General features: G+C 39.0%; 1 protein-coding gene across 1 annotated transcript in view; it reads right to left on the minus strand.

Moving 5' to 3' along the window:
* Positions 1-1,188: 1,188 nt before the first annotated feature.
* The window catches only part of spred2b (sprouty related EVH1 domain containing 2b), a 45,364-nt gene continuing 31,692 nt past the window's right edge, over positions 1,189-14,860 (minus strand). Inside the window, exons 5-6 of the mRNA XM_052090433.1 lie at positions 7,097-7,237; positions 1,189-5,798 (exon numbers count right to left, since the gene is read on the minus strand). Of these exons, the coding sequence (XP_051946393.1) occupies positions 5,133-5,798; positions 7,097-7,237 (807 nt within the window). The 3' untranslated portion in view covers positions 1,189-5,132. The remainder of the gene's footprint in view (positions 5,799-7,096; positions 7,238-14,860) is intronic.

Below are 14,860 nucleotides of genomic sequence, written 5' to 3' on the forward strand. Positions count from 1 at the left end.
GGATAATAAAAATACTTTTAAGCCATTTTCAGTAGCATAGTTACTGTAATTTGATTTTAAAGGTGCAATATGTAACAATTGTCATGTAATATTCACCTTTTTTTTGCCAATGTGTGAATGGCTTGTAACGCAACTTAAAAAATGAGTCCTTCCTGGACTTCCTAGGTTGCCTATTAAAGCCTGTAGACTGATTTTCATGTGAAGGGAGCGGGTCGCTTTTGTTGGGAAAATCCAAAGGATGTGACATTTATACACCCTCCCGAGAGCCTTGCTTCAGTAACAGCTTCTCTTCTGTGTCAACAGACAGTCTGCAACACTAAGTAACGTTATCTTACCAGCACAACACTGACTTCTACACAAAAAACCGTTTATCTACTAAATCCTGTCTGGCTAAAGTGCAAAGCTCCAAAAAAAAAAAAAAAAAGAAAAAGCACCATAATAGTATCATAGAAGTAGTCCATATGACTTGTGTGATATACTGAATTACAAGTCTTTTGAAGCCATACAGTAGCCTCATGGGAGAAACTGAACACAATTTGAGCTCATATTTACTGATAATCGTCTCTATACCGGAGCTCTCAAATCACACTTACACTTCTGTTCTGTAAAAAAAATTAACTTTTAGAAGGGTTGCACGATGTTTATTATTAATGCATAGGTTCTCGAACAATATTGGTTCTCACAAGTTAAAAAATAAACAAACACACAACTGTAATTTAGATTTGAGAGCTACGACACAGGGGAATATCATCAATAAATGACATACATTTTGGTCTGTTCCTCACACAAAGGGCAGCTTAAAAAGACATGGAGTATAGCAAATGAGTTGTACGGGCTCAAGATATGATACTTTTATGTGGTTTATTGTGCTTGACAGCCCCCGTCTTTATTCACTTTCATTGTATGGAAAAGAGCAGCTCAGACATTCTGCCTAATATCTCATTTTGTGATTTTCAGAGAGAAAAGGAAAAAATAAGTATAAGCTACAGTATGAGGCTGACGATGGCATAACTTGGATCTTGCAGGCCCTGGTGCAAAGAAACTGTCGGGCCCCATCCTTGGGTGTGCAGCCACCCTAGGGCCCCATCCACACACACCCTGGGCCCTAGGGCGGCTGCACACCCTGTAGTTACGCCCAAGGAGGGTGATAAAATTCTGACAAAATCTTGATTCTTTTAACTTGAATGCATGAATGTAGGACCAGTAACTGGTTTCTTTCTTTTTTATTGGAACCTAGAACTACACCACGGTGGCCAGGCCACCATGAAGTTCTGAAATGATCAACTGGTATTTACAAAGTACTTTCTTTTCATTCCATCTTTTCTTAAAAGCAAGAGCTACATTGATCATACATGTTAGAAACGATTAAAAAAAATAGAAATAAAAATGTACATCATACACTTGATATAGACTTTTTTGCTTTTTACAGAGGTAAAAAATGTGATTGTAAAAAAACAAAACTAATCAATACAATAGGGTTTATTTCATTTTTATATAATTTTTTTTTCAGTTTCATATTTATTTTATTTTTTTAGTATACAAGGAGATCGATTAACAATATGCTTCAGGCACTTTTGAACAGGTAAATGCGTGTAGTAGCCAAACGTCGCACCAGGACAGATGTTCACACAGAATGCTTTTGGTTAACTTTCCATTACCACAGATAGAAAAGTAAAATTCAGCTCTTCTCTAAGCTTGGATGATGTCAGTATTGCAGATGCTGACCGACTGAGATACAGAAAGGACACGTGGTGAACAAAGGACACAGTGACAGCTGACACCTCACTGCGGAGGTTTACACGGACCCCTGCGTTCCTCTCCACCACATATTCCAGTGAACCGACAGGGAGCTTCTACTCATTCCCCATAAGCTAGACACCTACACACTAATTAAAACATACATCATCACCCCTACACTGTTAAAAATAAAGGTTCCAAAATGTTTTTAAAATGCCATAGGAGAATCTTATCTACTGTTGTGCAAAAATGTGAGACTACATAACTAAATATTTTTTATTTTAAACCAAGAAATATAGTTGTAGAGTTGTTTATAATCCTGATGAATTGTGCACAATAAGACTGTGTGTGTTAAGAAAGCAAACAGGGTCAATTTAGCTTTTATGTTGACTTTAAAAGAGGATACCTACAACCAATGATCTGCAGAACTTTTCTGATCTCCAAAAAAATTAAAAACTTTGGTTATTGTTAAGAAACGGTTCTTTGCTAAACCAAAGATGCTTCAAAGAACCTTTCAAGAACTTCTATTTTTAAGAGTATCTAAACCGCAATTTGAGAACACTTCTTAGGAGAATGGGATTTTGTGGCTGATTTCAGGCTGAGCATTTATATAACATGACCAAGCATGTGACGCACACATACTGTACATTCATTGACTGCTCACATCCAGTTTTAATATCTATGCTTTGTCGGTTGATGATTTATTCAGACGAAGCATAAACCTCTATCCGGGAATGTGAAACGATAACCATGAACATCTTCACAGGGATGGGTGAGGTGATCGAGACAGTCTCGACACATATGATTGTCCCATGCCAATTTAAATCCATTATAACCAGAGCACTTTTATATTAAACATAATGGCTTATACAGTATACTGGGGTGTTATTTGTTTTTTTACTATGATAGAAAAATATGTATTTATTATATTCTCTTCATTGAGGAACTGCACTGATTCGTTTTACTGTCCTTCCAAAATTTGTTCTCGTGAGACAAAATTAAGGCTTTAAGTAACATTATTGTAATGTAAACTGGAAACTGGAGATCGGTTTGGCAAACATTCCTCTTTAAAGCACCTTGAAATCAAGCTTATTTTTGTGTTAAGTTTTTTCCTTCGCAAAGAAGGACTGAAGTCGGTAAGGGAAGAAAAGAAAATAGCGGTTTAGTGTTTTCCCTCCTTAGAATATGTGAAATCAAATACACTGCCAAAATAATTTCTTAATCAGTATTTTTGCCTTATATATCCTATATATATAAAAAATATAATCTTAATATGAATTATGTTTCATACACCATTGACAATTATTTCTTGTTTTAAGCATAACTTTTTATGCGTAAAACAAAAAATAAAAATATTACCAATAGTGTAAGCCCGGTTATGAGCCATCTGTCAGTAAGGGAGATCTGACGTGGTATGCGTATTAATTAGTTACTGTAATCTAATCTTTAATCTGTAAGTTAAAAAGTAGTTTAACACATTACACTTTAAATTCCTATAATCAGTTTACAGTTACTTACTTTCAATTAAGTAAATTATTTTATTGTACATTACTTGTATTACACATATTGCTAAATAATATTATGTGAAATCCATTTAAAATGTGAATTATGTTCAGATGTCCATCTGTTTGCGCTTCTGTGACAGCTGAAAAGCATGAATAGACATTATAATACAAACTTTATTTGAATTTGTTGTTTTAGAAAGTAACTTAGTGTGTATGTATGAAATGTGATTCCATTAATTAATAGTAAAAGTAAAGTAGTCTGATTACAATTTGAGATAAGTAATTAGTAATCTGTAATTTACCCAACACTGGCTAGGACTGAAAACAATTCTTGTTATCTCATACAACTGAACTTAAAATGTAAAAATGAATCTTGTTTTAAGAATACTTCGATATTTTTACTCGAAAACAAGACAAAAAAACTGTTTAAGTATTTCTTTTTTGCCGTGTCAGCTGTGTGGGCTCGGTTGCTGTGCTTCTTTGCCCACGGTCCAACAATTTCTTTCTATTTTTGCGCCCTTTGGCTGGTGTTTCAATTGACTGCGAAAATAAATATGACAAAAATCATCTTTGGATATCTTAATACTGTGTGCTTGAACTTAAAAGTCACCCTCACATCAAAACAAGTCAACAACAAGGAAGAAGTCCATTGCGTGTAGCGCAGATGTGGCCGCTGAAGGTGACTACAATAATTCGATTTTAAACATATACATATGAGTATACAGTATTTACATACACTCTCAATGCAGCTTATGTAAAATTGGCTTAAATATAATAATGACAATACTATGCTGTGATACAATGTTATCATTTACAAAACACGCAGGCATCCACACACTCTCGCCCTCAAACGCACTAAAAATCGACTATGCCATTCAAACCTACAGTCCACCCAACTACAGGTTTAGTGTATCAAGCTAAACTCAATATTATTGTTCTGAATGGTTAAAGGGCTTGGTAGATAAATGCCGGCTCATCTATAGACCTGTTTGGGAAGAGTAAACAGCTCATTTCTCCCTTTGCTGGCCATGGTGAATGAACAACAAAATCAAAACAATGGATACTGAAATCAATCACACACAACTTTAAAATAACAAGTGATTCAAGTTCTTGAAACAGTAAAATCAGTGTAAAAAATATAAAGTACCTGCATAAGTAATGCATGACATGAAGGCTCCAAGAGCCACCTGACAAAAATAATAATTTCTTCAAGAGGAACTGAGAAAAACATCCATAATAAAAGGGGGCGAAAAGAACACACACACACACACACACACACACACACACACACACACACACACACACACACACATTTATAAAAACAAAAAAAAAAGAGAAGAAAAAGTTTTTCAAGCCAGTTAAATGCACCAACTTTCTTTTCTGGAACCAGAACAGACCAAAGTAAAAGACAGTACACTGCAAAAATGATTTTCTTAATCAGTATTTTGTCTTGTGTTCCACTAAAATATCTGAACCTCCAGTAAACATTTTGAAAATATGATATTAAGACTTCAATTAAGATTTATTTTCTTACCCCATTGGGAAATTGTCTTTTCTTCTTTTGAGAATAAACTTTAATACGTTTTATAACATTTTGTTAGATTTATGCTTAAAACAAGTCAAATAAATTGCACATGGGATAAGAATATAAACACAAGTCTTATGTCTACATCTTATGCGGTGTTGATTGTCAAGTAAATGTGTTCTTGTTTAAGGATGTCTAGATATTTCTACTGCAAACAAGTACATACTGATAAAGAAATGTATTTTTTGCTGTGTAAAAGCTTGAATGAGCAACCCATGTCTGTTTATTGCGCTCGTGCCCTCCTCAGTGCTAGCGTTGTGAGAGGCGTGTTTAGGATTTGTTTGGGAGGAGGGCAGGGGAGGGGCTCAAACAACGGCCTTGTGCTTTCCTCCACAGCAGCCGCAGGCCACGGCGCAGCGGTGGCACAGGTGCAGCGGCGGGTAGCAGCACAAACAGGGTGCCAACACCGACAGACCCAGCAGAGCTGTCCAGCGCAAGCAGAAACGTTCCTCGGTGGTGTCGCAAGAGCATGGGTCCGAGTAGTCACCTTCCGTATCGGACATGCAGTGGTAGAGCATGCTGTCAGCGCACCACATAAAGCTGACCCGATGGATGCAGGTTCGAATGGGGTCTGGGGCGTCATGGCACTGCCCGCGCCGGTTCTCCTCATGGTTGAACATGTCCCTGCAGTAGACGCAGCGCGATCGCTCACCGTCCTCTTTCCTTCGCTTGCCCTTGAGCTTGAAGGAGCGTGGCTGGGTGGCCACCACGATGCCCTCGCTGGCCCCGCAGTGGCTCTTGAGGTCGCACTGGCTGAAGTCTGAGCTGGGCATGTAGGGGTAGTTGTAGTCGTGCTTTAGGGATTCGTTCTTAGTGATGTCAACATACAAGTCCGAGTCATCTGGCTGGATGAACTTGTCTGGCACGGCAGCATAGCGGTAGTCTTCGTAGCCTGTGATCAGCCAGCGCTCTCGGGGGTTGATTCTGACTATTTCCTCATCCTCAAAGGGGAAGGGATTCCTGGAGAACTTCTAGGAGACAATGGGGAAATATGAGCAAAAGTGAAGCAGGAGTGACTTGTGTAGATGTAGAGTCTGTTCAATGGGTTGTACTGTTTAACATCCACATGTATTGTAGATCACTTTTACTATTACTGACAAAACCATAAAAATGTCATGCCAAAATATATCCAGTTGACAAAAAAACTCCAGAAAACATGCTTTGGGATAGTAAAACGTGATTTAGAACAATTCGATTGTACAACCCATTGAACAGATTGCATGATTATACCTCACAGCCCTATTTTCAATTGCAAAAAACTAAATATGGCTCCAAACCTAACAAAGGTCTACAGCAAACTAAAATACTAGTAGCTTATACAGTGTTGGTGAATGTTAATTTTAGAAGTGGAGCACAATAGAATGGTGAAAAAATGCTTGAGATGCATTCGTAAGAGTTGAACTGTTTTTAAAACATGGCACTCATTTTGTGAGATGCCACAAAAAAATAAAAAAAAAATAAAGAGATGCTTCTAAATGTCCATCTAGCACCAAATAAAACCAGTGCAGATGGACACAAGAACTTGAACTGTGTGAACGACCCATTACTAGCCACTCCTAATAAAAGTAACAAATTAAATAGCTTTTTATGGATAGCATCACGTTAATTACTTTCAAATTATTGTTTCTCACTGCCAGTTGGCCAAGGTTTTTTGGTATTAAAAATGGTATGTTTTGCATTGCATCATGCCACTTCAGCAAAAAAAATCAACAAAAAATATAGCTGCAAGTAGCGATGACGGGCCCAAACACAACTGGTCCATTTCCACCCGGTGGCTTTCGGAAAAAAGCATCTTCAGTGTCTTGGCATAATATTGTCTAAATGTAACCCCTAGGAGTATGTACAATTTCAGACAATGCAATATTAAATTAAATCCAAAATGGTCGACTTCCTGCTGAGCGGAGCCAATCACTATAATTACAAAAGTTGTCCAGCTTGATGAGAACTATATATGTACCAATTTTGGTGCCTGTAGGTGAAAATGGAGGTGCTACAGAGGCCGTCTTACATGTTCTGCACTTTCAGTGCTTGAGCCCTAATAATAGCAATCCTTAGAAGAACAATAGGGCCTCCACACTTTCAGTGCTTGGGCCCTAATAATCCTTAGAGGAACTTTTAGTGCTTAGGCCCTAATGAGATATTATTCTGTATGCCCTAAAAGATTCCTGGTTTACCGAAAGCTATGTTAAAGAGTTTTTTGCACTGGAAACACAACTTGTCAACAAATGCAAATACATATATTTATATATTTTATAATTATTTCACATACCTGTTCTAGATTGTAGCGCTCAGGCGGCCGACACTGCAGGATGCAGCGATGTGGGTGAGGTTCGTAGAAAGTGGAGGTGGCCACTAGCTTTGCAGCATGTTCCTTCTTCTGAGATGAGTTTGAGGAGCTGTCAATGGTGGACTATAGAACAGAGACAAAAACAGATGCTGAATATGCAGACACAGAATAGCCTCAAAAGTCCCAGAGACAACTGCAAATGAAGAGCCATAAATCTCCTGGAATACAGACACATCATTAGGAAAACAACAGTGTAAAACAGTACATGTACTATCCAAGAAATTGAGGTCAATCTTTTGAGAAAAAGTCAAGATGACACAACAATCGCAGGCAGGTGTTTTGCAGAGTAAAAGTAGTTTTCCATGACCTCATGCGCAACTGGCATTGATTCACGGCTAGACATAATACACCACACACAGACAACCATATACTGCACATAAGCACACTTTACACACATATACACGTCAGAGACACTCATTCCAACATGACGTGGCTCAACTTCAGTGTACAATTAAACAAAAAATCATTCAGGCCACAGGATTTGTAAAAAACCTCTGAAGTCTCCCTGTTATTAGAGGAACTCAAAATGATTCCAGCATGCTGGGATATTGGCCATCACACACAAAACCAACAGCTCTGGTCCATAACTTCACTACAGACAGGACTGCAGAACACCTCACTGGTCAAGAGTTTGTAGTCAAGATAAAAACATATTTAAGTGAATCCAGCAATAGACTATTTACCATTCATTAATGATAATACGGTCCCAATTTATATTAGGTGTCTTTAACTTCTATGTACTAACATTAAAATGCATACAATACAAAGTACTTATTGTGTAACTACATGTTGTTCTGCAAAATTCTGAAAAGATTCACATTTGCTGGTATGGAGGTTGAGGTATGTGAAGGTTTAGGAGTAGGGGTAGGGTTAGTGAAAGGGTATAGGGTAAGGGTTGAGTAAGGTTTAGGTTAGGGGTTAGGTTAATGTAAGTAGAATGCAAAAACATTTATGTACATAAGTACATTCAATAAAATGCTTAGTAAATAGTATTTAAAGATATCTGATAACATAATATCCATGCTTTAAATATTGGTATAAAGTCTGGTCCAAATTGCAGCTTATTTTTTGCCAAAAATACCCCTTTAGATAGGAAGGAGCATATAACATGACCAACAGTGGTTTGCGTTTTTCTTAAAATTTAGGGGTAGATATAAATCAAGTCCCTATTGAACAGCTTCATTGAAAATCTTAGTGAGTAAGCCAAAGGGATCTATGACAAGGAATAAAAGGAAAAAATATAGTTAAAATATATGTTAGAAGAGAAAGAAAATACCTTGGGAGAAAATCTAGACCCAGCTGAGGGAGTCACTTCCCCTCTGGCTTAGAGAGAGGGTGGAATATGAAGTACTAAGGCCACATCCACACTAATATGTTTCCGTTCAATAACATATACATTTTGCTACATTTCAGCCTCTCATCCACAGTAGAAAAGAGTTTTCCTCCACTGAAAACAGAACGTTTCGCAAACACTCTCCACTGCAGCATGCTGAAAACAATGATGTTGGGTTACTGAAAACTGAGTTTTTAAATGAAAATGGATTAGTGTGGATATGGCCCAAATTGGGACTGCAATTAGAAGGTCTATCTATGAGAGACTAGGCAAGAATAGTTCAGCAGAAGGAAAAGGAGTGTGGCTATACTCTATCATAGCCAGGTTGGAGTGCAACTTCCAATGACATCCAGTATATGGACACAAACGCAGAATTTGAGCTTTCACTGTCCAGTTGAGCTTCATCGAAAACGTGGCGTAGTCCGTAGACACAAAACATAAGAATGGTGCAGACAGCCAGCTGCCTGTGTAGGTGTGTTGAACCGAAGGACAGAATGACAGACAGACAGACAGGCAGAACGTCTGGGCGGAAGGGAAATGATTAGTGGCTGAGCGTCTGGACGTGATCCTTCCTCTGGCTGAACCGGATGCCTTCAACAACCACCTGCCAGGTGCAGAGTGAGTGCAAACACACTCAATCTCATCCTAAAAAGATTGTGTTTACATATTATTAAAAGTAGCCTGTTGGCACGAATAGCAGCAGGAACAAATAAAATGAAGCTGTAAGTGTTAGTTAAAGATCCTATAAAATGTAAATGAAAAGGAGTTTTGCATTCCTGTAGCTCAACTTGTAGAGCATGGCACTAGCAACACTTAATTTCAAAATCGTAGGGATTAAACCCACACTTTGCTGCTATAAGATCTTCCAGTCTTCCACTGTTGGAATATAGCTGCATGGAATTGTAAACTCTTTTGACTGAAAGCCCATTTGGACAAGTTTGATATATTTGCAGATGATGCGCAAACTCAGACTGTCTGCTTGTGTAGAAAAATAGGGACAGAAAACATCCGCACATACTGTGCTGATGAAAAAAACACATTATGTGTCGTACACAGAAAACTGAAGTATACTTTGTCCTTAAAGGGTTAAGGCTGGTTTGCTTAAGCCAGTTAGCCCCCAGCGATAACTATACATATACTAAAGCCTATTCAAAGCTAATGCACCAGCAGGATAGTCGCTAGTGAAGCCTGAGACCGTTTGTGCGTTATGCGTTCTTGTGGTGCTATTAGTTAATCAGAGCTGTCAGGGCGTAATTTCTATGTGGCTCAAGAGTGATTAGTCCCATGCCATTTACAGCTCAGGAGATTAGCTGCATGCACCAGTCGAGCAACTGCCATTGAGATTAATGAGAATGCTAACGGACAGCACTTCCCAGGTATTAAAGACCTCCTTGGTCAATACAAGAAGGAAAAACTGCACTCATCAAGTCAATTTATCGGGTCTTACATAGACACCACAACCATTTGATCACTGAGATCGGACAGTGTGATGCTACTCAAAAATACTTTTTCCTGTTTTTCCATGTTTGAGGGTGGACTCCAGCTGTGCGAGAGGAACAGAAGCCTCCGGTGCTTGGCCGTGCCCTGCACTCTGGCCCGAGCTCTCTCTCACTCTCTCTGTGTAGCATGCCCGGGCCTTCGTTTCCCCTTCATGTTCATACAAAGACCTCAATAGTGATGGCCAAAAACAATACAGGCGTTCCTCAAAGGCCTGCCAAGAGCCTGAGCTGACATGATTTAAAAATACTAAAAGGATAGCTGGGGCTGAACTTCTGGAGATAATTAAAAACACAGACCCTTTCAGATGTTTACACTGCAGGCCTAAAAACACTGAGCGAAAGTACTCCAGCAGTATGATACAGACTTGTAGGGGGAAAAAACTACCTTGTGAGCTACCTCGCAGTCTACTGCCTACAAAGGCAGCATTCTAGCCGAGATGGAATCTCATAAGTGACAGATTTGGAATGCTCTACATTGGCAGCAACACTGAACACCACACAAATAGCGCTCCGTACTGTAGACACGACTCACAATTGATTCCAAAAGAGTTTAGTGTTAGCATGTTGCTAAGCTAACAACACCATACCAGAGATTATTTAGCAGAGATGGGCCACTTTTATTAAAATGAATAAGAGAAATTGGAAAGCTCAACCAAGGAGCTCTGAGTGCCCAATGGTCAACGGCTGTAGAAAGGAAGTCCCAGCCAATCACCTTTTAGATACAGACATCACCTGTCAATCAACTCTGAAACGTGCATGCGCTTTAGCTATACAAGTGAGGAAAATTTCTTTTTTTTGCAAAAAATTTTCTTTGATCGTAATCTTGACAAACCGTTTTTTGTCTTTCTCCATTCAAGTAGATAGGAGCTGCACAGGCATGATTGGAAATAGCCTCCAGAGAGAATGGCCGACAGTGGAGTGACTAGCTAGAAAGAAAGGCTGCATACTTTTTGAAACAGCCTTTATGTCGGAAGCTATCTATGACTAAAATGTTACCTATAGAGGCAGCTCACTAAGTTTTGGAACAAAGCATGTAAGAGCAAGACATGGCACCAAATTAACTAACCCCCACCAAAAATCAGTCTTATCGAATAGCTCTAAAGTGTGTGGCGTGGCAGAGATAACAAGAGAGTTCAAAAGCACATGTGGCCCAACTCTGATTCAAAGGCATACCTTCTCAGCAGCAAAGCCAATGCATGCTCGTTAATGATGTGCAATCAGTGGTACAGTGGGGGAGGGTTGAGAGATAATGAGGGAGAGGGGAAGAGACAGAGCTTTGGGCAACTTTACTCTTTTGGGTAATTTTACAGATGGGCCCCCCTTCATTAAGTTTGAGACTCAGGCTGGCCACCCTGTGGCACGAAAACACCAGACCAATCCAAACCGGGCCAGCCAGAATGTCTGCGCAATAAACCGGCTTTAACCGGACACAGCTTAATGTGGCCCCATGGGATCTGCTGAGAGAGGACCGAACCAAAATGCACAAAAAATAAAAGCAGTGGCTTGTAGAAAGACCAAAGTATAGAGGTCAGACAAAATAATGGAGTCATCAATGAGCATATTGTAAGGAATAGGTACTGCAGAACCAATGACATTGAGATATAGCACAGACTTTAAATGTCCAAACACTTCCACAGTTGGCCAAAAGTAGGCATGTACCCCTACTACCTTTAAATGGAAACAGCATTGAAGAAAACTAGATTGCTACATTTTGTTAAGAAAATTAGTTGTGCATATCCATACAAAACTCCGTACAAGGGTGTTCAGAGTGGTTGACAGGGCCTTACTATATTGTTTCTAGTTTTTTGGGGGGGTGGTTGCCTGGGGGTTGTAAATTGATTACATAAATGTTCTGGGTGGCTGCTCACTAGCCCAAGTTATATATCCCATCCCTAAGTCTCTATGAGATTCTGGTCCCTAGATACACCTCAGATACCTCCTTCAATGTAAGTTGATTGGCATATTATCATCTGCCAAAGTTATAGCACACCCCTCCACAACAAGCCACACATTTTCAGGTATCATTTATATCCTTTGCACAAATGATGTGGGAGGAGTTAAGGCGCGTGTACACTTTTCTGCGTTCCGGATTGGATTGCGCCCGATGGACAATGTTGCCTTTCTGAGTATACTCTTCTGACCGCGAGCGATTACGAATGCGTTTGATGCATGCCCACTACAACTGCTTTTCTTTTAGTACAGTCAATGGCCGGCAAATACAGATGAGGACGCGTTCGCAGGGTCGAGAAAATCTGGGCCGCACGTAATGTGCTGATGACGAAATTTGGGTCATGCATACTGTGCGTGGAGTGATATATCAATGTGGACAACTGAAGTATACTCAGGCCTTTACACATCAAAGTTTAACACTAAGGGTTTGTTAATAGAGATCGACTGATAGTGGATTTTGGCCAAAATGAAGACCTCCCATACAGGATGACTATAGAGCTGTTCAGATAGTTGTCCAAAAACCTGTAAGACGATACGAATTTTCAAGCCATGGGTTCCCTCAGGATTTTCTTTGGGTTTTTATAATGGCAGTTTTCGATATAAAGGTATCCCTGATAGCACACTTACATCACCTAGACGTCTATTTGATGTGTGTGTTTACATCTGGAAGATTTATTTATTTATTTGCTCATCTGCAATACTTCTAAAAGACGTTTCCCCTCGGGTGTCAATAAGACATTCAGTAGATTTCTTTGAGACGTTTATGATTAAGAATGTTTGTAAATATGATCGTTTTAAGATGTTTAGCAGATGTTATTTAGAATGTGATGCTTTCCAGATGAAAAGATCTAAAACAGATATCTCGGAGACGTATGCGTGCTATTTGGGATGAGCAAAACAATGCCTGTAGTGTTAAAAATACTACAAGAGACTTTAACATTTTGCTCTTAAATTATACAAATTCATACATCTAACGTTAAATTTGAAGCTATTGTGTGTGTTTTTTAAACACATTTTGCTATCAAAATGTTAATTAAGGACTACAAATATCATCTGCATGGGAGCTATGTGCTTTATGAAATGGATGACACTTGAAATCCTTTTTAGCGACGGGTTAGCAAAATGCATTTTTAAAAGACACAACGGCTTCAAAGTTCACAATTGAGGCATGACTGTGTTTAATTTATGTTCTGGAACATAACAAGTCGTATTTTTCTCGTAATTAGAAAATCCCTATTCTAAAAATCCATAGGAAATTCCTGATTCCTGAATTACCCTTCCAGGTTGACCTACAAATTGACATCATGGCTAAAAATCCCAAATCTCTTGTACTGAAGCTCTAAAAATTGTGCCCAGAATGTGCCGAAAAGTTGGCAAGCCTTTATCTATCTATACTTATCAAGCACCACTAACAATTTTAAATATTAATTTGAACTTTGTGTAGCTTAACTTTTAAGGGCAAACTCTTCTGATAGTTGCTCTACCTGCCAGAGGAACATCTAAAGGGCTGCATGCTTGACAGGTTGTGACTTTAAAGGTTAGTTTTGTAGGTTTCAGCAGTTCTTCCTTTACAGCTGTCCGTCAAAGCTTGCCTGCTGTTCAGGTCAACTGCAAGCAATCAGATTGTATCCTTACCTAATGCTTGCCATTCACATGCGTGTGAGGTCAGTGTGTGCATGGCTACCTGCATGCTAGATGCTATCTTTGAAGGGTTGATTTGTGAAGAAAGTTCTCCAAACTTTCTCCAAAGGATCCCACACCATTCACAACAAGGTTTTCATGGTGCTTTCAATCTTTACAATTCCTCAATAAGACAATCCAGAGAGTGAAAAATGTGCTGGAACTAATTGAGTTCCAAGTAAAATTGCCTGTAATTTGCCACCTTTCGTATGAAGCAGGAAGCCCAAGGGTGGAAGGGCACTGGTAGCTTTTCCAGTGCTGTGAGACTTTACATACACATAGTCCACACACAGATGCCCAGTACTGCTAAGGACCAGAGAGGATAACGGAATAAAGGTACTCTACTACTAGCATAAAGGAGCATTGATACTTTCCACCTTATTTTTTCCACCTCTTCCCAGAACTGTTAGTCTTTCACATCCCACTTCCTTTGAGCATCCTCCAGGGCCCAAGCTGTGAGCTCTCTATACAGCAAAGCCTTATCCTGCCCAACTGCTGTACAGGAAGTTTTTTTTATTATTATTATTATTTATACTGTATATTCCTATCATCATACACACTACACAACCCAAATAGTCTGAAACTAGAGAACCGCACTCTACTGTTAAAACAACATCACAGACATTCTGCTTAACATCTCCTTTTGTGTGTCACGGATGAAAGAAGAAATGACAAAACATACAATTTTAGGTAAACTATCCCTTTAAACTCTTTAATAATAATCTAAAAAGCAAGTCAATGATGCCAAGCTAATTTGACCAGTCTCTCTCTGTATGCAAATCTATGAGTACACCAATATTCGCCAGTACCAAATTCAAAACAAAAACACTAAATTTGCTTTGCAAATGATGATTCATCATAGCCATTATGACATTTTTAGACCGTATCAGGAAACACTGCTTGTGTCACGGTCGTTGACGTTGCAATGATGGAGTTATGTCAGTATTATGCTAGAGAGCGGAAGCTCAGTTTATCAGGGGGCTAGAGACTGCTGCTCTGCTGAAGTGTGTTGATGACTCACTGGGCGCTGAATCCACTGTTCTGCTCAATGTAGTGAGTGATCTAGCAAGTATATAGCCCTCTGACCAGTGTTGGGCAACATTATTTTAAAATAATGTGTCCAATAACTACTTACTAACAAGTAGTCACATTGTCGAAATATAATTTTTTGTTCTTGACATGGAAGTGTTTATCACCCTAACATAGTTTCCATGCAATTACTTT

This window comes from Xyrauchen texanus, chromosome 24 (assembly GCF_025860055.1).
Source record: "Xyrauchen texanus isolate HMW12.3.18 chromosome 24, RBS_HiC_50CHRs, whole genome shotgun sequence".
NCBI lineage: Eukaryota > Metazoa > Chordata > Actinopteri > Cypriniformes > Catostomidae > Xyrauchen > Xyrauchen texanus.